We start from the raw sequence: 24,248 nt of genomic DNA on the forward strand, positions 1-24,248 counted from the left end.
CATTTACCAAGGCACTGCATCATCTTCCAGGCTGACCCGAGCTGCTGCCAGGATTTACAGAGACACGGGGAAGCATCAAATCCTCCGGGCAGAGGCAGCGGAGCGCGCAGCCTGCCGCCGGCTGCTGTAGCGTGTCCCCGGGAGCCGGGGACAGGAGGGCACGCACACGGACACGGACACGGACACACGGACACGGACACGGACACACACACGGACACGGAGACGCGCGGTGCGTGCGCGCAGCCCGCCGAGGTAAGTCCAGCCCCCAGCATCCAGCGGGGCCATCCTTCTGCTGCTGGATTTTTCCAGCCGGAGCATCCTGCCGGCTCTGCCGTGATTTATGGAAAGCGGTTTCTGACGCGGGGCTTTTTCTATTACGACACGGACCCACGGACTGGAGGAGGCAAAGCTGCAGTCAGGGCAGAAGTGAGGGAGGGGAAGAGGCGGGAGCACAGGGACACGGAGGAGTGGACAGAGGGAGAAACAGGAACCGAGACACTTCAGAGATGGGTGAGTTATAACTGAGGGAGCAGGAGGAAAGGCAGAGAAAGGAAGAGAAGGAGAGCCGTGAGGAAGAGAAAGGGAAAGGAGATCAGAGACTGAGTCAGCCTCCAGAGGGCAAACACCAGGAGACGAGTTCAGGGAACACCCCAGCACACCAAGAAGGACCTGTTCTGTCTGAATCTTCACCATGAGCACAAGGAAGAGTTGCCCCCCGGCACTGGGGCAAGGAGATCAGGAGGAGAAGCAAAGCGAGGGTGCTCCCGACCTGGAGCGACAGGAGTGTGAGATGGAGCTGAGGAACAAAGCTATTCTGCAACAGAAGAGGCGCCTCAAACAGGCCACCCAGTTCGTGCACAAGGACTCTGCTGATCTGCTGCCCCTGGATGGCTTGACAAGGCTTGGCACCTCCAAGGATCTGGTGAGTCCAGTGGGATCCCGTTTGGGAGGGGGTTCTCCTGACAGCCTTCATTCCAGCTGGGAGCTGCTGTCAGGTTTTGTGCAAGGATGATAGGTTCAGCAAAAATGAAACTTCCCTTCAGGATCATCTAGAAGCAGGTCAGGGTGAGGGAAAAGAATTAATCACTCATTTGTTTGCATCCATCTTTTTGTGCCTCCATATAGGAACCAAACTCCTCAGGCAGACACGGACTGGAAGGACTCTCCAGAATCCAAATTTCCATTCACCCAATACCTATGTATGTTCATGTGACACGTATATTTCCATGTGGGACATCTCTGAAAGCCCCCATGTATCCCTGCATGATCCAGCTCAAAAGCAGAATGCTTCCTGGACTCAGAAGGGAGGGAAGTACAATTAATGAAATTCTGGGAGACTTATGTTTGACCTTGTCACCTTTTCACATTTTTCTCTTTTCCTTCACTCTCTGGACTTATGGAGGGGCAAGCAAAGGGCAGGACTGCAAACCAGGCAGGCAGATGCAGCACCTGGCACTCTGGATGACTCCTTAGGCGAGGAGGCACCGGAGCGAGGCCTGTGGGCATCTCCTTGTGGTGACGTGGATCAGGGAGCATCGGGGAGGGAGGTCTGTTCCAGCAGCCTTGGCAGTCTGTGCTCTGGAAGGGTTTCCCCGAGGCTGGAAGCAGATTCCCACAGGATCTATAACTGGCTCAACTGCACACACACTCTCCTTGCTCAGGCAGTTTTGCTGTCCAACTTCTCTCCACTGTAGAGTTAAACTGCTCAAGGATGTGGAGGTCTAAACCATTTTCCCAAAAGAGGGCTCACGTCTGGTTGTGATGGGGGCACAATCACTTATTCCATCTGTGGCAGTGGGTGTCATAAAAGATCTTGTCCCTGCCTGCAGTCTGTGCTCCCCTCTGCATCCTCAGACAATGGCAGCAGCACCACAGATGCTCTGGTGTGTGTGCCTCCAGTCATTTCCCAGCTCCCGAGGCACGCAGTGGCACAGGGCCACACACGTGTGGGACCTGGCACTAGCGGGAGCTGATCCTCCCTGCAGAAACCTCGGGGTGCAGCGGCTTGCAGACAAGGGGTCAGTGCCACGTTCCGTGCTGGCACGTCCTGCCGCTCCCACCAGCCTCCCTGCAGCTGCTGGGAGGCCCTGGCATGGCAGGGACTGGCTGGCTCCTCCAAGTCCCCCTGAGCCGTCGCTCCCGTTCTGCAGCTGCGCTCATGGCTGTCAGCAGGGACGGTGTGGAGCGTCCCTCCAGCCCTGAGCGCGGTCACGGCTGGAGGGTGAGAGCTGTGTCACATCTGTGCTGTCCTGGCGAGGAGCAGGGACTCTCCTCCCCGTGGGGAAGGAGTTCTGGCCACGCTGGAGCCTGGAGAGCCAGTGCTGGCCCTTGGGGCCCTGCAGCTCCAACATCCCCTCTGGAGCACAGCCGGGCCTGACCCTGGCCTGTCCCCACACCGGACAGGGCGTGGGGATGAGCCACTTGTGAGACTTCTGGTGCGCGTTTGCTGACCCCAGCCACAAAAGGCAGGCAGAAACACATCTGCCAGCTTTGCTTTGGGATTGACTCCTGTCACACCATGCCTCAAAGTGACAACTGGCACCCTGAAGCCCTAAGGGGTTCCTTGAGCGAGACAGTTCTTGTCTAAATCACTTGCCACAAGCAGCTCTCCTGCTGGAAATAACCATTCCAGGCAGGAGAACTCGCTGTATGCTGACGATGTTCAGCCACTGCAACCCACTGCAACTTCATGTTTGGTCCATAACAGAACAGCTGAAACATTTTTACCATGGACCTAAGGAGCAGTGAATAAAGCATGACGTGGGTTTTTCCCACATGGACATTTTGCTCCGATGCTAGAGGGCACAAAACAAAGTGTGGCCACTGTGCCAAGTTCACACACACAGTGCCATTACCTGGGGTCAATGTGGTACCTCCATTTCTGCTTTAGCTTGGAGCAAAAGAAGAACCAGGTCTTAAAATTCCAAGTGGGATTCAAAGGTTCCTGCAACTCAGTGGGACACTGTGATATTGCTGTGATGTTTTGGGCACTGCAAATCAGAGTCCCAAATATGCTTTTGGCTTATTTTTATAGACATTTCTTCAGCACTATGAAAACCCCATCTCTTTTTCCTAAATTGATCTGGCTCCCTCCTGGACGACAGGAATACAAAAAAAGGAATGTACTGAAAATGAAGCAGCAGTAGGATGTGCTGGAGAGTTTGATTTGGATAGAGACAGTAAAACACTCCTGACTCCTACAGCACTGACACTGGGAGGAAAGTTTAATTAATTCCCCAAAACAGGTCTCCATTGACAGTGCCAGAGACTCCAGCTGTGGCAGCTCCATGTCCTAAAACTAGAGCAAGGCCTCATGTAATTTAAAATAAAATACCTACTTTCTTTTGCAGTCACAAGCTCTTACTTTTTGCCACTCTTTTCTGTGTATTCTGGATGTGCACTCAGCTTATGCAATGCATCCAGAAGTGCCTGTATTTTGATGGGCCCATCATGTCTCCAATAAGGAGTATTTACATATTGCAGTGGAAATCTCATGTTTCCACCTTTGCAACAAAAAGCATGATCAGTTTTGGGGTTTTTTTTAATGGGAAAAAAAAAAAGTAGCTACATGAGCTAAAATATTCTGGAAGTACCAAGAAGGCCTGAAGATCTGGCCTCCCAAAAATCAAGATCCCCAGCTCATACAATGTCACTAATCATAGCAAGGCCTGGAGGTTTCACATTGGAGAACCTGAACCTTCCCTAAGTTGCACTGGGAATCTTCTCTAGTCCCTCTAAGTGCCTGAGAGGGCATCCTTTCCAGCTCTTGGCCACAACACTCACAACATCCTCCCTTACCATCGTCTAAATCTAATTGTTTCTGACCAGTCCAGGAGCTACAACGCTCTCTCCACTTCTCCATCCATGTCACTGATGAGAGAGAAGATAGGCAGGGCCCTGGGAGTCTGCTCTTGAACCAGCTGCCTCCAAAATCCCAAAGCTCAGCTAATCCCCACCAGCACTTGGCCCCTTCCCAACCTGAGTGACAAGAAGGGGACAGAGGTGGCAGCTGCAAAGAGCTTGCTCATTCTGTGGGAAAGGTTGCAGGAAGGGGGAAAGGTCTTTGCATGGCAGATTGTGAGAGGCAGGAGGGAGGATGGGAATTTGGGGGCCTGCTGTTTGTTCCCTGCCCTTTTCCCATGGCCCAGATGTTAGCTGGCAGCCAAACTGGCACTGTGCTCAGAGTATTTAGGGAGCTAAGCACAAGGGCCAGCTGTGCTGTGGGCCAGCATAGCAGGATGGGAAAAGACCAGGAACAGAGGGATATTTTTGCCCCATTTTTTCAACTGCTGCAGTGTTTCTGATGCAGCAAGTGAAAGATCTGACTGTCACCCCTTGGGTGGCAGGTAGGCAGAGGTAAGAGGGACTTGGCATCTTGCAAAGAGGAATGCTGACTGTGACCAAAGAGCCAGTGGCAGCCCTCCTGCACCAACCATGGGGCAAATCTGACAAATCAGGGTGCTTCAAATTGCAGCTTGCACAACTCCCTGGCCTCTGCTCTCTGGGGCTAGGCTGAAACACAAGGAACCTGTGGGGTTAATGCAGCCCAGCTCATTGGCAGCTCTGGTCTAGTTCAGGTCTTTGGCCTGCCCATTGACAAGATCCTGCATCAAACTGCTGTACCACCTGGGAGATTACTCAATTTTTTCTTTTTCTTTAGAGAGATAACAACATCCATTTAAGATGTAGCACATTAACCCCTTTAGATTATTTGCCTTTCTCCTAACAGGCTGTTGTTACTGGGAATGCCATGGCCAGCCCAGAGCAGCTGCACTCCTGCAGAAGGGCCATGGAGCTGAGTACATGGGTAAAGGACAAAGCTACCTGTAACAGCCACCTGTTCCATTGGTGTTGCCCATTGTTGATTCAGTAGCTGTGCAGGGACTGGATGGATCAATACTGGGCAAAATCCAGAGCATCTGATGGTGGGGAGCAGAGACAGACTCCAAGGAACATTAGAAGCTCGTTTTAGTTTCCTCCTAGGGGAGCTTCCTGCTTCACTACAAATAATAGCTGGTACACCTAAAATATCTGCAGTCCTGCTTTCTTGCCCACATGTGCACCACACACATGCTGTGTTCCTCGTGCCCTCCCACATTGGAAGGTGTGAATGTGCCTGGTGGGATGTCAGCACACACCCAGCAGGCAGTGCACTGATTTGAAATTAGAATTGTGCAGTGCGCTAATTCAAAATTTCTAATTAGAAATTAGACTCTCCAGTGCATGTTTAGCTGAAGGAACAGATATGTGTGGGGAGAGCATTCATCAGGTATATTCCTCTCCTCCAATAATTGCATCCCAGAGACCTGCCTGTTGCAGACATTGCAACACTTTAACACCGAATTAGCAGCTACCAAAAAAACCCTTGGGATTTAAAGAAAGTTTTTTTGGATAAGCATGTCTTTCACCAGGATGACCATTTGGGTTAAGCATTTCCAACCTGCATACCTGGGCTAGCAAATATCTTGTCTTTAGCTCCATACTTAGCTAGGATTTCTCTTTCTTTGTGATGGAGACAGCAGCCTCACAGCGTGGTCCAGCGGCGCCTCTTGGAAGGCAACCTGAACAAGCTGCGGGGCGAGGCCAGGGGTCTGTCTGCACGGGTTCAATCTCCGCTGGCAAAGGACCAGGATGAAAAGATGGAAAAGGGAGAGGACAGGAGAAAAGAGGCTTCACCCCTGCTAATACAGTGCCAGGTAAGGCAACAACACAGAGCTGCTGATTTCACAGTGATGGCAAATGCTCAGAGTTCCAGCTGCCGCCCTCCCAAGGGCCATGCTGAGTTATAAATTGCAAAGCCAGCTGCAGCCAAAAAGAAGAGAATTCATGCATGGCCTCTCCTAGAATTTGGATGCAGGTTTTCCAAAAGCCAGAGGAAAGCCTTTCTGCTACATGCCTTCTTCTAGTTGCCCATATTTGAACATAAATTACCATAATCACATCTCCTTCCTTTGAAGGCCAGCTTTCCCATGACATGAGGTATTTTATAACTGCATGTGGAAGCAAGGAACGTCTCCTTATCACTTGAAGACAGGTGCCTCTAGCTGATTTACATTTAACTAATTCCAGTCTAGTCTGATTCTCTCAGGTGTCGAAGGAACTCCTCAGAAGGTGGCTAACTGTGCTCCAAATTAGCACAGTTGCATCTCTTGATGGGAGCAGTATTTTTAGCTTCCTTTTCTTCTTATTTCATCCTATACCGCAGAGCACACTACTCCCTGGCCCCTGCAGTTAGAGAAAGCATATCCAAAAGCTGTGGCCCGTGGAAGAGGGCTGGATGATTAGAGCTGCACAGTAACATGCAAATATGAGACTCACCAAGATACAGACCTGTTGCACAAAACCCCTTTTAAAGCTGGTTTTAGTTCAGTTACCTGTCCTAAAGAGCGTCTCCCATATGCGAGTGTAAAGGCTACACTTCCAAGAAAAACATATATACCTTTGAAAATTCATGTAGCACAATAAATTATAATAAAAACACAGCCTGGTAGGAAGTTTCTGAAAGGCTTAGATCAGACATCTCAGTACCAAGCAAAGCCACTGTCTGGTTTGTTTTGCAGCCTTCACTGCTGCAATTAGGCATTGCTTACCCTGCATTTTAGACTTTAATATAGCTGGGTTAACATAACCACACCTGGGGACAGACTGGTAGGATGAATGGCTCTCAGGGTAATTTCTCCAATCACTTGGAGCCTGGTTTTGAGCAAATAAAGGTGTTTCTTTTTCTTTAATAGCCTCTCCTTATTGTTCTGCAGGAGGAAGTTTAGTAATAAAGGGTGGGGTTTTTGCCAGGCATGTACACTGAGCAAGGACAGGCATGTACAGGTGTTGTATCCTAGGGGCAGTAGCTAAGTAAGTCAGTGCTACAGTCCACCAGGCACTCCCTTTTGTGTTTCTAATGCACTGAACCCCAGCTGTCACCCACATTTTATTTTCCCTCACAGAAGAAGGTTAATGAGCATCACAAGCAAGGAAATAGACCTAACACTGCATGTAACGCTCCCTGAATTCTGGACAGGCATTTCTCTCTTTTTCTGCCCTTCTTAGGAGCCAGTTACTGTTTGTCACACTTGATCTTACACTGAAGGAAGGGAAGCTCCCCTCCCCTTCTTTTTGTCTTGCTGCTTTTGATGTTCACATTTGTGAACTTCAAAAAGCCTCTGCTGTCAGTAACAGAGCTGTGGCAGGAAATGGGATTCAGGCTGCCAGTTCATTTGAACCAGAGAGGTGAGCTGGTACCTTTTGGAGATTTGCTTGATTATAGTGCAGTTTTTATTAGAAATGGAGCACAGCCCCAGAGAAGTCTTTTTTTTCTCCTGACTCCTGAGAAAAGGTTATCTACCATTTACACACAGGCAAGTATGCTGAAAATCTCAAAGGGGTAACAAATGCATCACCTGACTTGTGAATGTGACTAGGGAATAAACCCAAATATATGTAGACTTCAGTGGTACATGGAGTTTCAGGCAGTAAGTGGTTTCACTCCTAACAGCTTTAGTTGCCCTATGTCTAAGGCCTTTTAAGTCCCAGAGACCACAGACAGACCTAGTCTATAATAGTTGTACTACAGTCACTCACCCTCCTATTTGCTTAGGTGGGTTGCCCAGATGGTACTTTAGCAAAATTGCCCCTTTTTGTGACAGTTTTTGAGAAGTACTTCAGAAAACTAGTCATGACTGGCCTCTGCAACATAAAATCAAGCTGTTATTTTTTGTGGTGGGGCTTGTCTCTTGTTGACTTGGAAATAGATGCTGAAAAACATCACTGCTGTAGAAGGCCAGTTTTCCTCTATGCCAAAGCAATCTGGGATTGATCAGCCTTTTGTTTGCTAAAGCAGCTTCTTGACTTTAGAACTGACATCCTTTCAGAAAACACAGCTCATTATAGTGATCCTTACTGATTCCCCTTCCCCTCTTTCTTGGAAATTCCCATAATTGACATTTAGATAACAAATAAACGCAATTGGTAATAACAGACTGAAAATTCTGGAGTAGACATGAGAGTGGGTAAAGTGATGAAAAGTCCTTCTATTCCAAGAAGCCTTGCAGTGGTTATGAGCTGCCTGCATTGTAGTTTTGGTACGCTGGACCAGGGACTTTCCTCAGGCTCCTGGTGAGTTCTCTAGGGAAATGGTTAGTGGTGAAGAGCTGTTTACACTCAATGAGATTAAATGTTGTTTTCTACAGAATAATCACTGTCCTATTATATCCTGTCAAGTCTCTAACTCTCAGATTTCCCAGCCTGCTCTGAAGCAAAACTCAGTAATCTGCCTAGTGATACAGCTTAGGCTTATTATAACAGGAGCAGCTCATGCATCTCAAGTCTGCTGCTCCCAAGTGATTCCTCAGCAATTGCTATCCATGCTCCAGGTCTTGTTTCTGAGTAGAGAGGATATGGAGGCAGATGTTTGGCATGCACCTGCACTCTGTGCATTATCTTGCCTCTCTGCTTAGTCTGGCCACAGCCTTTACAGGCAGGGCTGATGTGTTAGGGAGGACCAGGCAGCAACGATATTGCAGAGCTCTAAAATCAGAAGGGAGATTTGCCATAGAATCACAGAATGGTTTGGGCTGAAAGGGACCCTGTTGGTATTGTCTGTTTGCAGCATTCCAGTATTTCTCACAGGAGTTGTTTTCTTCTTTCTCTTTATAACTACTCACAGATAGCACATTTTGGAAAATGAAATCTTGGAAATATTGGATTCAGCTCTCGGTGATGATTAATAATCATACACAGGCTTAGATAAGAAATCAGCAAATTGAGACATTTTCCTTGACCCTGCTGGTGCTGCACAGAGTCCCTCATAGGCATGCTGGTCTGCTTAAGGTGTTCAAGCATTTAAACTTGTTGGGACTGAGCAAAAGAGTAGAGAAGAAGTGGCAGGTCTGTTGCTGCATCTTCTGAGTGGTTCATGTCACAGGGTGCCATAGTGGATGGAAGAGAAGGAATCACAGGAAAAACACAAATGATAGTAGGAGTACAATGAACCCTGAAAAGGAAAAGAAGTAGGCCATAGGTATGATCAGGCACCATAGGTAAAAATGCATTTTGTAGATGACAGTTACTCCATCTTTTCCAGTTCCTTTACTAAATCCTGTGCCTTCTTTTTTTTTTTTTCCCCTCAACCTAATTCTTATTGATATTCTTGATGACCCTGTGTTTTCAGACCCCTAAAATAAATGTGACCTGCTGTTACTTCATCACCTCAGGCCTGCCACCAAGGACCTCTCTGCAGAGGGGACAGAAAACAGAGGGCAACCTTATCTTCTTTTCCCTTTCATGTCCAAAGGGGTAAAGAAATCAAATGAGCAAAGCACTGGGAACTATTCCAGTAAAATCATGCACAGGTTACTTGGGTGCAGGGCAGGGTGCAGGCCCCTTTGTCAAATGACACCAGTTGTGACTATTGTAATATCATGTCTTATAAACTTAAAGAGCTATACAGGAATATGATGTAAGCCCTACACAAAATAGTAATCTCTTGATTAAGTTGTGTCTTGGTTTCAGGAGTCACATGGATTTGCCAGTTATCTTGGGAACTGCCTTAAATTCAAGCTCATTTCAGGTGTGTTTGTCCTGGGTGCTCCTGCTTCTCCTTCAGACTTGTCCCTCTGGCAGCTTTTCTACTAAGAAAAAACGTTTAGCTCTGGGACATTGTTCCCTGCAATACAAGAAGAAATGGAGAGATGAAACCCAGAAAAACTAGCACATGCTTGTATTCCTTCAGAAACTTTTGCATATTACTTACACTGCTCTGCTGTGTTGGTTTTATGAACAATTTCTCTAACTATGCATCTCCTGACTGGAACACTGTTAAGTTAAAGTCACACTAAGATACAATCAAATACAAATGAAGGAAAACAAATTCAAAAAGAAGTGTTTGAGAGCAATTTGCAGAGCACTGGGGAAACCACCATTGTCTTGGATGAAACTCTTGCCTTCTGACTACTTGGCACAACACCACAACTTGGCTGTGTTGCTCAGAAAATCCAGTTCACACTGTTGGAGGAGTGAATATGCCAATTTTGAGCCTACAGTAATTATCTGTTGTTGTTTTTTCTAGTGCCAAGGTCAGGTATTGAAAGCAACTGTTAACACTGGGTGTCTACCAAACCTCATCTCCAAGAGGTGTTTAAACCAGCTGGGGTAAGTCTTTGTACAGTATAAAAGGAGGGATGGCTAAAGGAAACACCATGGCAAGAACCCAGGCACTCTGGATTCCCATCCCCAGGGATAATGACTGGCATGGCTGTTGAGGAGAAGATGCAGAGGGTGGGCTACAGGGAAAGGCATTAGAGCACTGGCAAAGGTGTGTGCAGACCCCAGGCTCTGAGGCAGAGCTGTGCAATTCTGCCTGCATGTGCTGCAAGGCAAAGCTGCCCAGCTGGTGACTGGTGCTGAGGTTTTGCTGGTTGAATCTGCCTCCAGGCATATGGTATGAAAGAGATTCCCCCTCTTGTGGGCCTGTTCCTGTGAAACCCAGAACTGCCATCAGTGAGAAGTCCTGGTTTTCCCCCTCTTCCTCTGCTTGAGGCAATAACACCTCTTGTGTCCCACAGGCTGGAAGAAGTGTCTGCCATGGACTGTGGAGACCTCTCTCCTCCCATCCCCAGCGTTGTTGGCCGAGTAGAACATTTGGAGTTGCAATTTGGCCAGGAGACAGTGCTGTGCTCAGCGCTGGTTGTAGGTGAGAGTGCCAGTCCCTCCTCTCCCTTGTTTCTCCTGTGTCCCTCTTGTCCTGCCAAGGGCATTTAAAGGACCTTTGGAAAAAGCATAACATGGTGGAAGGTTGGTGATGTGGCCACCTCCACTGCAGGCCAACATCACCATACAAGTGAATACCCTGAATGTAACCAAAGGCAAAGGGCATAGGAAGAGTACAGAGGAGACATTGAAAGTGGGGAGAAAATAGGTCCTTTTTCAGTCTTAACTAAGGATGTGCAAAATTCTCATTTCAATTCTAAAATGGACCTTTCATAAAATTCTGCAGATGGCTTGATTAATCCTCTGGTGCCTTAAATTCTCCTATGGAATGGGCATTTGTATCTCTGGCTGTCTGGAAGTCATCAGAGAAAGTAACAGAGGGTACAGCTTATTTCCTAGAGTGCTTCTCTGTGTGCTCCTGTGCCTCTGCTGCAGGAGCACCCTGAAAGAACCTGGAAGCCCCAGAGAGCTGTCTCCTTCAGTGTCCTGAATCAGGACCCTGTGAAGGAAGGAGCCATAGGAGACAAGGTCAGGCCAGGGGCACTGAGGCAGGCCCAGAAACAGCAGAAAGGGTGCATGTTAGCTTTTTCCTCAAGCTATGCATATTCTGAAAACAACGTGATTGTCATCTTTCCCCCCTGATCTTTCTCCCTATTAGTCTTCCAGCTTTACCTTCTTGCTTTAATCTGTTTCCCCATCTTCAGTGAATCCTGTTCATCTTCCAAGGCTTCCCTTGCTCCCTCTTTTCATGTACATTCTTCCCACATTCCTAAGGTATCCATAAAAAGCTTCCTCCTCTTACACACTCCAGCTTGCTCTTCTTTCCTGGTTTCCACTCTGCTTGTTCTTGCCCTTCATGGGGAATCTGTATTAGCACCATAACAGGTGAATTTACCCCAGAGCAGCTACCTACTACCCATTTTGTTGGAACATGGAAATGGCTGCCTGGAAGAAGCAGAATTGCCACATCTGTATCTTACATCTCCCTGTGCTCTCACTTATGTGGTTAGAAATAAATTATAAATTACAGCCACTGGTTACAGGGCAAGCAGTCCTCCAGGAGATGTGTGAAGTGCTAATGAAATTACAAGTGGCTGCTGATTACTGCAGACTCCAGGACCTGGGAATTCCCCTTAGCTACCACTTTAACCCCTGGCATCTTCTATGTTTGCTGACACTGAAGACTTGCAGCAGTTATGAGTAGGACAGACAAATCACATTTGTAAAATGTAACTTGAAAAAAAAAAACCTTAATAAAAATTATTTAATAAGATTGGATGGATTGCAGCCATTAAGTGCAGGCTTTGGTCAGAAAACTGAACCAAGAGCCTGCTTGCATGTGACCCTTATCCTCTCTCCTTTCCATTTCCCCATGCTTGTTCTCCCCTGATTCACCCTGCTGCTTGCCTTCTGCCTTTTGTCCTTCCCTTACACAGCCCACAGTAAGTTTCATAGGATTTCACAAGCCCCTTCTGTTATCTCATATAAAGTTTCAAACATTCACACAAACACCTTCAAATTTATCTCACAGTAGTCATGATAATCATGGTTTCCTTCTCTTATCAGCTGCAAATTTCATTTTGACCATCTACAGGACTATGCTTAAATAGCTCCTTTAAAGGCTCATCAGTGAGTGACAGAAGAGAGAGATTTGTTATTGTCACTGCTACCACCTGCTTGTTAATGTTGGTGTGTTTAACTTATCCTTTTCCTTGTTATTTTTTATCTGTTTTATATTGATTCATAAAAATTCATGAATCAGATGTTCTTGTATTTCATATCCTTTTACAGGAGAGACACACTTTCTTTAACAAGGCAGTATTACATAACCTAAAGCCTGATCAGTCTCTTCTCTCTTCTCAGATGATGAAATGCTGGAGTTTTGCATTGGCCTCCAGACTCTGTTGTCTCTTAAGGTAAGGAACAGCTCCTTCTTATTGCAGAGCTCCTCTCAGGAAACTCCCCAAGATCTGGTTGTTGTAAGCATCAAAATTACTTAATGTCCAGGTCTCTCAGGGCAATGCTTGCCACACAGCTGCCTGACTGGGAGCAGTATGCTCTGAGTCACTGACTCCTTTCCAGTCTTTCTTAAAGAAAGATAACACTCAGTAGGATACTATCACATCTCCCATTTTCCGTATTCCTGACTATACAACATGCAAGCAGCAAGAGGAAACTGAAGAGGAGACAAGAAAAGGCACGAATTAGACCTGTGCTGCCCTTGGAAGGCAGATGAGAACAAGCTGTGCCCTTGCTTTGAGCCAAGTGCAGCTGTGTGATCACATTCAGTGTCCAACACTTGCTGGCCATGAGTGGGAAGAGTCCTTTTGTCAGCTTGGCTCAGGGTCAGTGCTCTGCTGAGCCTGGCTCCTGGGTGGCTCAGGGTATGGCTGCAGCAAGCTGGCTCCTGCCTGTCACACACTTGTGGCCACGTGCCAGGCTCATAAAACAGGAAAAACAATGGGTTGAATGGCTGAGGGATGTGAGGACATCAACTCAGAGAGGGTTATAGGAAGCAGGGAGGGAAATGGCCCTGTGAAGGGATTGGAGATGAACCCCACTACAGGGAGCTGGAGCAAGGAGGTAGAACGTGGGACAGGGAAGGAAAACTGTAAGGTCTCCACTAACCCAGAGAGGTGTTACAGGTTCTCCCCAGTCATAGATATAATGAGATTTGCTATCTGAAATGTCCAGAAAATTACCGTCTCTCTCCTTCTTTAGTGTTGCATCGACTTGGAGGAAGGAGTGCTGAGATTTAAAGCACTGAGTGAGGAGCTGCCTTTTCTACATGCCTCTGAAGAGCCTGGTCAGTGACTGGCTGCATTCCCCATGTCTGGAGACTTGCTGCCATGAGAGAGAGATGAGGGTGAGGCTCCCATGCCCCAAACCTTGCTGAGTTCTAGGCTGAGGCATTCAATGGGGAGTGAGAAAAAGGCAAGTGGGTGCTGGAAGCTGTCACTAGGAGTGCCTCAACTTGAGATATCCCTCCTTTCAGTGGACCCTCTTGCTTGTCCTGATGTGCCGAGTGGGCATTTTGTTCTTGTTCTGCTATTTGGCCCTAGTCACTCCAATTTCTGGTTCTGTAATAAATTTATGCTACCCCTTTAATGACTTTACAACACACTGTTCACAAGAGAGTCTCTGTGAACAATCTCCAGTTGTTCTGTTGACAGGAGAACAGCGTTTTCTTCAAAGGCCTCCAAAGATTACCACAAATGTTTCCCTTCTCATTGCCTCAATGCCAGCGTACACCAGTCCTGTTTCTTTGTCAGAAGGGCTCTGTTCCCTTTGTCTGTACTCTGGGAAGCTGGATTTTGCTGCTTTTTGCTGGCTCAGAGCAGAACAGAAGCATTTTCTTGGGAAAACTGTGGCAAAAACAGTTTTAGAGCTCTCAGTTCTAAGAAACCTTCACAGAAATGTTGAGTGCAGACACCTAAAGGACTGACAGGGGCTTGGGCTTTGCCATTGCATCTCTGGGCACTGAGCTATATTATATGAATGGCAATGCTTACCATCTCTTGGTGTACACCCTGTAACCAGACCTGCACACCCTGCTCTTCTGGCCAGGCCACTCCTCTCTGCACTCCAGCCGCTAGAGCTGCATCCCCGTTCCCTCTGCTGCTTCATCAGAGATCCTGCCACTCAGTTTAAATGCTGAGATGAATTACACCAAGTCTTCTGCTCTGTCAGCTCCCTTCTTCCAACTTGAAATCCAGTGATTAAACACAAACACATCATCAGCCTTGAGTCCTGGCATCACACAGTCCATCAACTTTGCTTCTCTTGCACCAAATGAGAATTTGTAGCATCAGCTCTGGTTAGTGAGCTGTGAACTCATCTGGAATGTTAAAGGTGATTATTAAGTCACTTAACAATTGGGTTTATTTGATTTTTTAAATTTCTTTTTCATTTCCATACTAAAGCATAGCTATATTAAAAACACAAAATCTATTCTTAACTAGTTCTAGGAAAAATGCACCGGATCAGGGCTTGTTCCATGCCTCATGGCTACTGATTCACTGTCCAAACTGCAAAATATACCTTTATCCACCTTTAAAAGGCAATGACAACCCCATTTGGCCTATTTTCCTGGATTAAACACTGCTGACTCTCTTCCTTTTTTATCAAACTGGTCATTGTCCCTGTTGTGCTTCTCAAAAAACGTCTGTATGCATTTTTACTTTTTTTTTGTTAGTTCTTTTCTCTACTAGTTTAACACATGCTATGGACATCAGAGTAAAGCCTGGCTGATATGATTTGGGATTCACTTACGAGTGATGGTTGGCGTGACTGGCATCTGCTGCTCCCACAAGGAGCAGCACACTTTTACTGTTAGTCATAATATCTTGCAGCTTCTGATACATTCCTTGACATCTCTGCCACTCTTCTACTTGTGCATCTGACTATTTCTGGCTGCATGAACTGCTTTCCATGAATCTCTCGAGTGACACCAATGGTTCTTTCATTCAGTCAGGAAAGCATGCCTGCTCCATGAGCCTGTCTTCCAAAGCAGCAGTAATTCCTCCTGGATTTGTATCACTTGCATGCCTGACTGGCTTCTCAAATCCCTATCAAGGGGTCTAGACAGCTCACACTTGTACTAAACCATCTTGTATTCTAGCTGCATGTGGTGCCTGGGCCAATTCTGCTGACAAAATCTTGCTTGTGATAGGCAAAACACCTGTTGCTATATGCATCAACTCACCCAGTTTCCAAATCCCACTGCCCTCTAAAAACAGCATGTAGAACAAGGGCAAATAGTCCATACATACAGATACCATGTCCACTACATATCTTATTAATTTCTATGATCTATTAAAAAAACCCTCTAAGTCACAACCCAAAAGCTGACTTTAGCCCTAACCCAAACAATAAACTCTAACAATGACACTAAATCTAAGATGTAAGGCACTAAATCCTAATCCTAAATTCAACTCCTAAAACAAACTCTAAAATTTAATGCTAATTTTAACACCCAAATCAAATCTCCACCTCCAAACTATAAAACGAAACATTAAAACTAACGCCCTAAATTTAACACTGTAACCCAAATATTTACAGTGTGACTTTAAACCCAAAACAGAAACCTAATCATAAAGACATTAACTATAAACCCTAATCCCAAAACCTAACCATAATCCCCAACCCTAATGCTAACCATGAAGCTAATCCCAACCCCTAAACCTAAACTCCAAGGCCTAAAGTTCACCCCTACCTCTAAACTGCAAACCATGTAACAAAACCTAACCCCTAACCCCGACTCTAAACATATCCCTACACCTAACCACAACCACCTAACCCATGTCCCTAACCCTACACCTAACCATGACCACCTAACCCATGTCATTAACCCTACACCTAACCACAACCACCTAACCCATGTCCCTAACCCTACACCTAACCACAACCACCTAACCCATGTCCCTAACCCTACACCTAACAACAACCACCTAACCCATATCCCTAACCCTACACCTAACCACAACCACCTAACCCATGTCCCTAACCCTACACCTAACCACAACCACCTAACCCGTGTCATTAACCCTACACCTAACCACAACCACCTAACCCATGTCCCTAACCCTACACCTAACCACAACCACCTAACCCTGCACCTAACCACGACCACCTAACCCTATCTGATGGCTTTTGCCACAAGGGGCCCTGCTTCCCTCCAGAGCACCCTGGGGCTTCTGCTAAGTTTTGCTTTGCCCTGCAAGGGGCCCTGCTGCCTTTCAGAGTGTCCCAGGGCTTTTGCCAAGCTTTGCCAGGCCCATAAGGGGCCCAGCTTCCCTGTGGAGGACCACAGGGCTTTTGTTGGGCTTTGCTGATGCCCAGGCAGGTCTCTGCTGCCTTCCAGAGCATCTGACAGCTTTTTCTGGGCTTTGCTGGTGCCCACAAGTGCATGGGAAGGGGAGGGCCACCAACAGCTCTAAGTGCTGGCCACTTCCTCATGAAAGCAGTTTTGCAGCTGGGTCCTGGCTAGGGCAGGGTGTAGGTGAGCAGGAGCCTTCAAACTGAAGCCAACAGGAATCTTTCCAATGATTTAAAAGGAGTGTTGGATGGGATCCTACAGAAAACTGCCACAACTTTGAGCTGACAATTCTGTTTTGACTACTGCCTGTCACTTGCAGCCCTGCAGATACTGCACTCTAGCTGCTGCTGGAATTCACCAGGTGCTGTTCCTACATGTCTGTCTTGGAATAACTGCTTTTGCTCACATCCAGAACATCCTCCAGCCTTTTTGAAGCCTTTCTGTGGATCATATGCCTCATATCCTAAACCATTAACAGTTCAGGCTCATTTTTGAATTGATATGCTATAGTAGGTGAAAATCTCCAGCCCTATCTATTCCTCTCTTCTCTGCTTAGTGACTCCTTTGCATCCTCCTTTCCTTCTTTTCACACTGGTAAGGGGCAAATTTCCTTCAAAAAGGAATTCTTTCCTTTTTAGAGAATCCTTTTAACACTTGCCTTGTACCCTGGCTGCTAATACACTCCCACATTGTGCCACAATCTTGCCAGCCTTTCCTCTTTGTTAACAACTGCATGTATAAATTCCCAGTCACAGAGAGGATGTTTCCAAGAAAGCAATAAATTAATAAATTTCTCTGCTCTGAAATCAGCTCCAGGGCAGAAGACATACTCTTCACCTTCCTCCTGTCCATGTCAGTTGAACAGAGATCCACTCAGTAGAAGTCTCTTTTGTCCAGACATTGAGGAATCTGTTGCCAACAGTTATCTTGGAACCTCCCCATCAAGCTTTGCTGCGGGCAGAACTTCCAGAAAAAAATATTTATATGACTAAATGAGAATTGCAGGTCATGATGCCATGGCAGACACCTCGCTTCAACCCATTCACTAAATCACAGTCTAACCCTACAGGGTCAGTACCTGCTTTCCTCACCCACACAGCTCCTGGTGGGTTTTCATCTCCCCAAGTTACTTGGCACAAAATGACACACAGTTACTGCATTTGACATCTGTATTCTGAATTCTAGCCCACAGATATTTTTCTTTCTCCAAAGCATTTTTGTGTCATTACATCTGAAGCACAATCTCCATTGTGAAAGAAGGAAGTCTTGGCTTTAAAATGTGATTGTAAAATAGGACTTACAACATCTCAAAAAAGCCAGCTCAACTCCCATCTACAAACATGGTAATTTTTAAGTCTTCCAACACTGGGAAGCACAGTAAGTAATTTTTGAGTGGGCTGGCAAGGCTGAAGACTGTCTTAATTGTAGTTTCTCCTGGAAAAGTCTATTATACATATATCTTTCCCTACTCCCAATTCCAGTCATCTCTATTGCTTTTGGGAGATAAAGGGAACAAAGGAATAATCTAAAAGTCTTTTTCACTGAAAATCAAAAAATGCCAACACTTTCATACAGAAAGCAGAAGTTCAGTACAAAGTGCCAGCTCAGAGCAGGCCATAGGCACATTCTGTTTGTGTCCAACACTGGCTTCCTAGTGATGAGACCTGTCCCTCCAATATAAAAAATGGAATGTTATTATTTTAGGGATAATCTCTTTGAAGCACCTTGGTGGTCAGTTCCTATCAGGGCTGCTTTCTAATAGAGTGGGCATGGCAGCTGTGGAACAGTCTGCAGGGAAAGATCGGCCATGGCAAATCTCTGGAACAGTGTGCAATACACCTGGCGTGGGGAGAAGGACTTGTGTCCTTCCTGAGAACAGGCACTCTGCCAAAGCCATAACCAGGACCCCTTCCAGGAGCTTGGGGTCACTTGCTTTTGAACAGAATGGGAGTTGCAGCCATCCATATTCCCAGAGGCTTGCTCCTTTCACCACCACCAGGTGAGCTCTGGCATTGAAGACCACTGAGCCACATACCTACACTTGCATTCAATCCTCCTTTCAAGAGGCTCCACTGGCACATGCCAGGATACACCTAAAGAGTTATAGAAATAACTAAATTATAGCAGAAAGATAATAAAAACAAAGGCAGGGATGGAGAGCAGGTTTATTACGTCTCAGGAAAATAAGGCAACCCCCTCCCTTTATTTTTTTTGCTAGTAAATTGAGCATCAGAACCAAAGCCATGAATCATTTATCTGCAAATACCCCCAGTGCCTGAGAATACTGTCAGACTCCTCACTTGCTGTGTGCTGGCACTGGGACATACAAAGGTGTCCTGCAAATGCTGCCCTGTTGAAAAGTTTCCCAGCACCAGCAGGTTATGCCAATCTGCTAGAGAAGGATACAGCAAAAATTTTCTGCTGTGTGGGAAGGAACCACTTCTCATTCCAACTCTGCGGCTTGTGTCGGCTGGCAAGGACAAAGAGACAATTAGTTACAAAGAAAGTATAATGTAACTCCATCACTCCAGAGACAGGGCCTCAAGTGGCTCCTTCCCAGAGAAGATGGACTTCAGAAAAATTGTTGCCAGTGGAAGTAGCCTGAATAACAGACTTTAGGAAGTATTTGGCACTTAGGAGTTCAAGGCAGGAAAAAATAAGGAAAGCCATCTTTTGGCCAAGGAACGGTACAGATGTTCAGTTTATTCTTCTGTAGACACTTTTCATTTTCTCTTGTGCACAAGGGGCACAGGAGCAAAATGCATCTGCAAGTTATTATGGGCTGCATGCAATACAAAACTGTCAGGGGAAGCCCTCAAATGTTAGTATTTTTCCTCTCCAATGGTTTTTAAGAGCTGAAAAGTTTTGGGGAACAGATGTTTTTGTAGTGTCTGTATTTTCTCACCTCTGCTTTTGATAGTGTGCATTGCCTGGGCTTGCACAGCAATTTTATCCTCAGGCCAGCAAAAGAGGGTTGGGGTGCACAATATTTGCAAGGCTTTTGCCCCATTTTCTTTTAAAGATGGTTCTTAGAAAAATGTCATCTCTTCCTCAGCAACCACTTCTCATTTTTTGTCAACAATGAATAGTCCAACAGTGGATCAGTTTGACCTTCCTTTCTTGGAAATCATTCAACCTGTACAGCAAAGTTTGTTTTGCATAAAACAGTTCCAGCCATGTGCACCCATTTGTACACCCCTTGCGCTTGTGTTGCTAATAAAGGTTTATATTTGGCGTTGCTAATAAAGGTTTATATTTGGCATGGACAGACAGCACTCAGTTGTTCTGTTATGAGTGTAAGCCATCCTGTTTCCCTGCCAGGCCCTATTTGCCAGAAGCAAAGGTGATGATTCCTGCTGGGATGGGTGGCTGCACATCTCAGTGTCACAAGAGCTGACAATTTGTTGAGGTTACAGTCTAGGTCTGACAAGCTTCACGACAAACTCCTTGCTTTAGCCCATGAGTAGATGGCCCCTGTGGTATCAGCTCTGCACAGCTCACAGACTCCAGCCTTGCTGCTCTCAACACCACTGTTAATAAGCTTTATTATTACTTGAAAGGTCCTGCCTGAAGAGCTCAGTTTTACACAAGCACTTAGTAGGACAGGGGAACATTTAAAAATGCTTCTCAGCAAGGCCATTAAAATGGAAAGAAACTTCCATTGCAGTTAGAGAGCCAGAAGATACAGTGGCCTGAGAAGCAAGCTGGCAGGTACAGAGCAGGTCACACCATTTCACTGCTCCATGCTCCAACTTCCACTGCCACCAAATACAGAGGACAGCACTGTCCTCTGAAAAGCTTATATAAATATACAGAGGGAAACTGCAAAGAACAGCTAAGGCTTATTATGTAAAGATCCTGCCCTTCTACCACACAGGACTGCTTCAGCAACAGTCACTTTCACCCAAGGGCAAGACACTCCTTTTCCCTATACAAAGCACTTTCTCCCAGTTAGGGCTGCCCTTGGATATTTTGCAGAATAAAGCACAGCACGTTTTCAACTGCCTGCAGGATCTTTAAATGCTGCCACTTGCTCCAGATCACTGAATTGTGTTTGCTGTGACCCAGGCTGCTGTAAGGGCAAAGAGACAGCTCCATCCATCACACATGTCCCATAAAACAGCACACAAGTGAGAGGGGGTAATCTATGCAAGCCAGCAGGTAGGCCTGCTGCCCCTTTCCTAACAAGCTGAGTTAGGCAAGAGACAAGCTTAGGAGGGAAAAGCATAGCAACAACAGCATGTGGAAAGGTTCATGCTCGGGCTTTTGCAAATGAGCTCCCCTTTACCAGACTCATCATTCCAGCCAGTTGAACATCACCTCCAGCCCACCTCCTTCAGCTGTGCAGGACTCAAAGCATGATGCTCTCCACAACAAGAGGCAGGAGTGGCATTTCCACTTTCCCTGCTTATATATTGTGGATGGCCAAGCTCTCATAGCACCACAGATCCACACTTCAGTCAGACTGGTCTTACTGACTGCTTCACAGCTGCTTTAAGTCACATCGCTCTCTGAGATCACCCTGCCCAAGAAGATGGAGACAAGAAATGACTCTTGACCAGAGCTGGGTTTGCTGGAGCTGCTCTGTCTCCACACCTCATTAGTGCAAGTTGTGCATGTCTCCAGCTACTCAGAACAAGTGATTTGCAAGAAACTGCTTCTTGCTTGGCAGAAGAGCAGCAGCAAAGCAAAGACTTTAAATACACCTTTGTGGGATAGAAGGCCCATGCCTGCACCCTAACTCAGTCCCTCCATCTCCACTTCCTGCACTGTGATCCTGCTAAGAATTCAGAAGTATTCACTGAAGTACTTCCAAGAATAGGTCAAAACGGGGACTTGGCTCAGCTGTTCTCTCAATGTGTGACCTCCCTGCTCCTTCACAGTGACCAGTGGAGCACTCTAGTCAGTGAGGATTATGGAAACTGGCAATAGAAGGCTTACATGCAAGATCCTTGGCCCTTTCTGTTCTGAAGGCAAACCAACCCACCACATACAGGCAAGCGTACAGCCAAGAACATCCCTTCACAGCCTGTAGACCCTTTCCTGTTAGGAAGTTTTCACAAGATAGGGAAGGAACAGTCATCTTCATCAGATGCCCAACTCCAGCTGCAGACGAGCTTGTGCTGGCATTAAAGATGTCAGCCTTCTTGTTATAAGGGATCCTGGATGCCACTGCAGTGGGCAGAAGAATCTGTTCCAGCAGGATCCTGCGAGTGGCTGCTGAGATGGTATTTCTCAGGAAAATAGAGTGTTTTGTGAATCAGGTTTCTGACAGCATCAACATCGTTTTTGTCTAAGGAGAAGAGAGAAAACCTGTTGTTAGGCCTAACGTTAGGCATTCTCACCAGGCAGTGTGAAAGCCTCTTCCTCAAGAAATACTCTGGTTTCCAGCACATCATCTGCCATCTCATTCTCTTTCTTTCTGTACGTCCTCCACTCTTTCTGCACTCACCTACATCCAGCTGCTGCAGGAGACTTTCAAACTCTGGGTCACCATCCAGGATTTTCAACAGGTTGGTGGACTCCATTCTCTCCAGCTGCACATCCCAGTAGATGTAGATCTTCTGGCTGAAGCTGACATAAACAAGGCAGGGACTGTTGCTCCCTTCTTTGCATGCATAGAGGCCTGCAGAAAGCAGAAGTGTGGAGATCTGACTACTTCCAGAAGGAAAGAGAAAGCAAATAATTGACATGTCATGATGAGGTACCAAAGCTGTTACCAGAAAACAGCAAGCACCTGGGCAGAGATATGGGCCTGGGTATACAAAGTCCCTTTGAGACAATCCAAGAAGCTGTCTCTGAACTGCATGAAGCTTGGGAATGTGCAAGCTGCTTCTTGAAGGTCAGAGAGACAGGATTGAGCAGAGCCAAAGCTCAGGTTGGTTCCATGGGCTCCTTATCTCCACTTAAGAACAGCTTAGAAGTCTGCAAATTAAAAAAGCAGTGTGGAGGACAAGAGACCACTGTAGCACCTCCAAAAAGGACAAGGAAAAAACCCCAAGCCACCACAGACAAGTCTCAGCATCACTTTCTCTCACGGTTACTTTTCCCAGATGCCACCAGAGGAAAGACCAGCTGGGCGTTCTGCAACATGCACACAGGGAAATTATTCCCCACTGCAGGCAGACAAAGGATTCTGGGTCTCCTAGATGGGAGCAGTAGCTTTGAGGGGAAAACACTGTGAGGGCTGGCTTTGCAGTCAGGCTTCCCACCTGCACAGAAGGCACTGACATTCTCATCTGCTTGGAACCTGGCCACCGTGCGGTTGTGGTCGATGATGTACGTCTGCCCGTCCCACGCACACGCAACCACCTCCTCGTGCCCATTGCCCTGCAGGAACCACAGCACTGAGCATTACACAGGTGCCACCTACTCCCAGGGACAGCCAAGAATCTTTCTGGCTGGTTCAGAGACACAACACTAATGTCTAGGTGTCACTTCTGGATATCTCATCCAGATATTTTGCACTTGGACCTCATCTCTCTTCTATATGGCAATCCTTACATACTGTAAGAGATTTTAGACAATCAGGGTATTATCAGCAAGCAAAACCATTCAGCTTTGCAGTAAGATTGAAAAACAGCTGGGAGACAAAGGTTTATGAATGGATAAATGGATGCTGGGTCTAATAGGCAGACACAGCTCAACCTCTTGCAGCTGGGCAGATTGACCTGAGTGCAGAATGTACTGCTACAGCCAGAACACTGTGTAATCCTGAGATAATCCCAGCCTTTTCCAACTGAGTCATACTCCTCCTGCCCTTCCTAAGTTCATATGCACAAAGCCATGCTGAGTTTTTGTCTGCATCTCTCCCAGTCTTACTCAGATACTCACTGTAACATCCAGCTTTTCCAGAGCAAAGAGCTGGTGATCAACCTGAACAGACCAGAGCAGCTTGTCTGCTCCCTCCATCAGTTTCAGTGTTCCTAAAGAAAGAAGAAAACAACTGTCTTGAAAACAATAAAAGAGAGCAAGATGCTTGCTAATGCTAATGCTAGGCCCTACTCTTTCAACACTCAGGGCTGCAGAGAGTTAGCTGCTAATAGCACAGGGATGGACTTGGCTGCTAAATCCACAGGGGACACTTGACCCCACCTACCAGGCTCCCATCATGCAGATATACTGCAGCACTACTGGGCAGGGGGCACTGGCCATGACAGAGTGGAACATAAACAAGCATCTATCCTCACAGTGCCCTCTGTGCCTTCATATAAAATATGTCAGCAGAAGGGGTCTTGGAATCAAATTCTCTTGCCTGACCCTTGAAGAGTTTCTGAAGCCCAGCTTCCCATTCTTTTAAAAATCAAAAGTACTGAGCCCCTGGATCCCTGCTTTCAATTAGTGACAGGCCTTAGCCCCCCCCAGGTCTTCTTCCAGGACACTGGCAGGACTTACCATCCAGAGTACAGAGGGCAAAGAGACCTGAGCCACCATTCTCACTGGAGCCTGTAAGTACAAAAGAAAATTACTGCCATTGATGCCATTTTGTAAACATCGTGCCCCTCCCTCTCCAGAAAACAATAAAAAAGATCCAAACCAAGCTGATCCATGCTGCCTCCCTTCCTTGCCCAGCTGTGTGCAGGACAGCAGTGACAAATGTCACTAATTAAATCTGAAGAGGAGAGTTCCCTGACCACTGGGCTGTTTCAGCCCTTCAGTAAACTCTCTACCTAGCTACTAAAAAAAGAAAAGACATGCAAGGTCAAGTTTTAAAAAGATGACACAC

At 46.5% G+C, this 24,248-nt stretch overlaps 2 protein-coding genes across 2 annotated transcripts in view; one reads left to right on the forward strand and one right to left on the reverse strand.

Moving 5' to 3' along the window:
- Positions 1-315: 315 nt before the first annotated feature.
- The window catches only part of ITFG2 (integrin alpha FG-GAP repeat containing 2), a 30,643-nt gene continuing 6,710 nt past the window's right edge, over positions 316-24,248 (reverse strand). Inside the window, exons 8-12 of the mRNA XM_005494540.4 lie at positions 23,918-23,968; positions 23,357-23,448; positions 22,735-22,852; positions 21,975-22,148; positions 316-21,815 (exon numbers count right to left, since the gene is read on the reverse strand). Coding sequence (XP_005494597.2) covers positions 21,673-21,815; positions 21,975-22,148; positions 22,735-22,852; positions 23,357-23,448; positions 23,918-23,968 — 578 coding nt within the window. The 3' untranslated portion in view covers positions 316-21,672. The remainder of the gene's footprint in view (positions 21,816-21,974; positions 22,149-22,734; positions 22,853-23,356; positions 23,449-23,917; positions 23,969-24,248) is intronic.
- On the forward strand, positions 692-19,545 carry NRIP2 (nuclear receptor interacting protein 2). Its single transcript, XM_005494541.4, has 6 exons — positions 692-922; positions 5,520-5,696; positions 10,064-10,146; positions 10,560-10,687; positions 12,568-12,620; positions 13,426-19,545. Exons 1-6 carry the CDS (start codon positions 692-694, stop codon positions 13,516-13,518), a joined length of 765 nt encoding a protein of 254 aa, XP_005494598.2. The 3' UTR covers positions 13,519-19,545.

Source organism: Zonotrichia albicollis, chromosome 2 (genome assembly GCF_047830755.1).
Source record: "Zonotrichia albicollis isolate bZonAlb1 chromosome 2, bZonAlb1.hap1, whole genome shotgun sequence".
NCBI classification, from domain to species: Eukaryota; Metazoa; Chordata; class Aves; order Passeriformes; family Passerellidae; genus Zonotrichia; species Zonotrichia albicollis.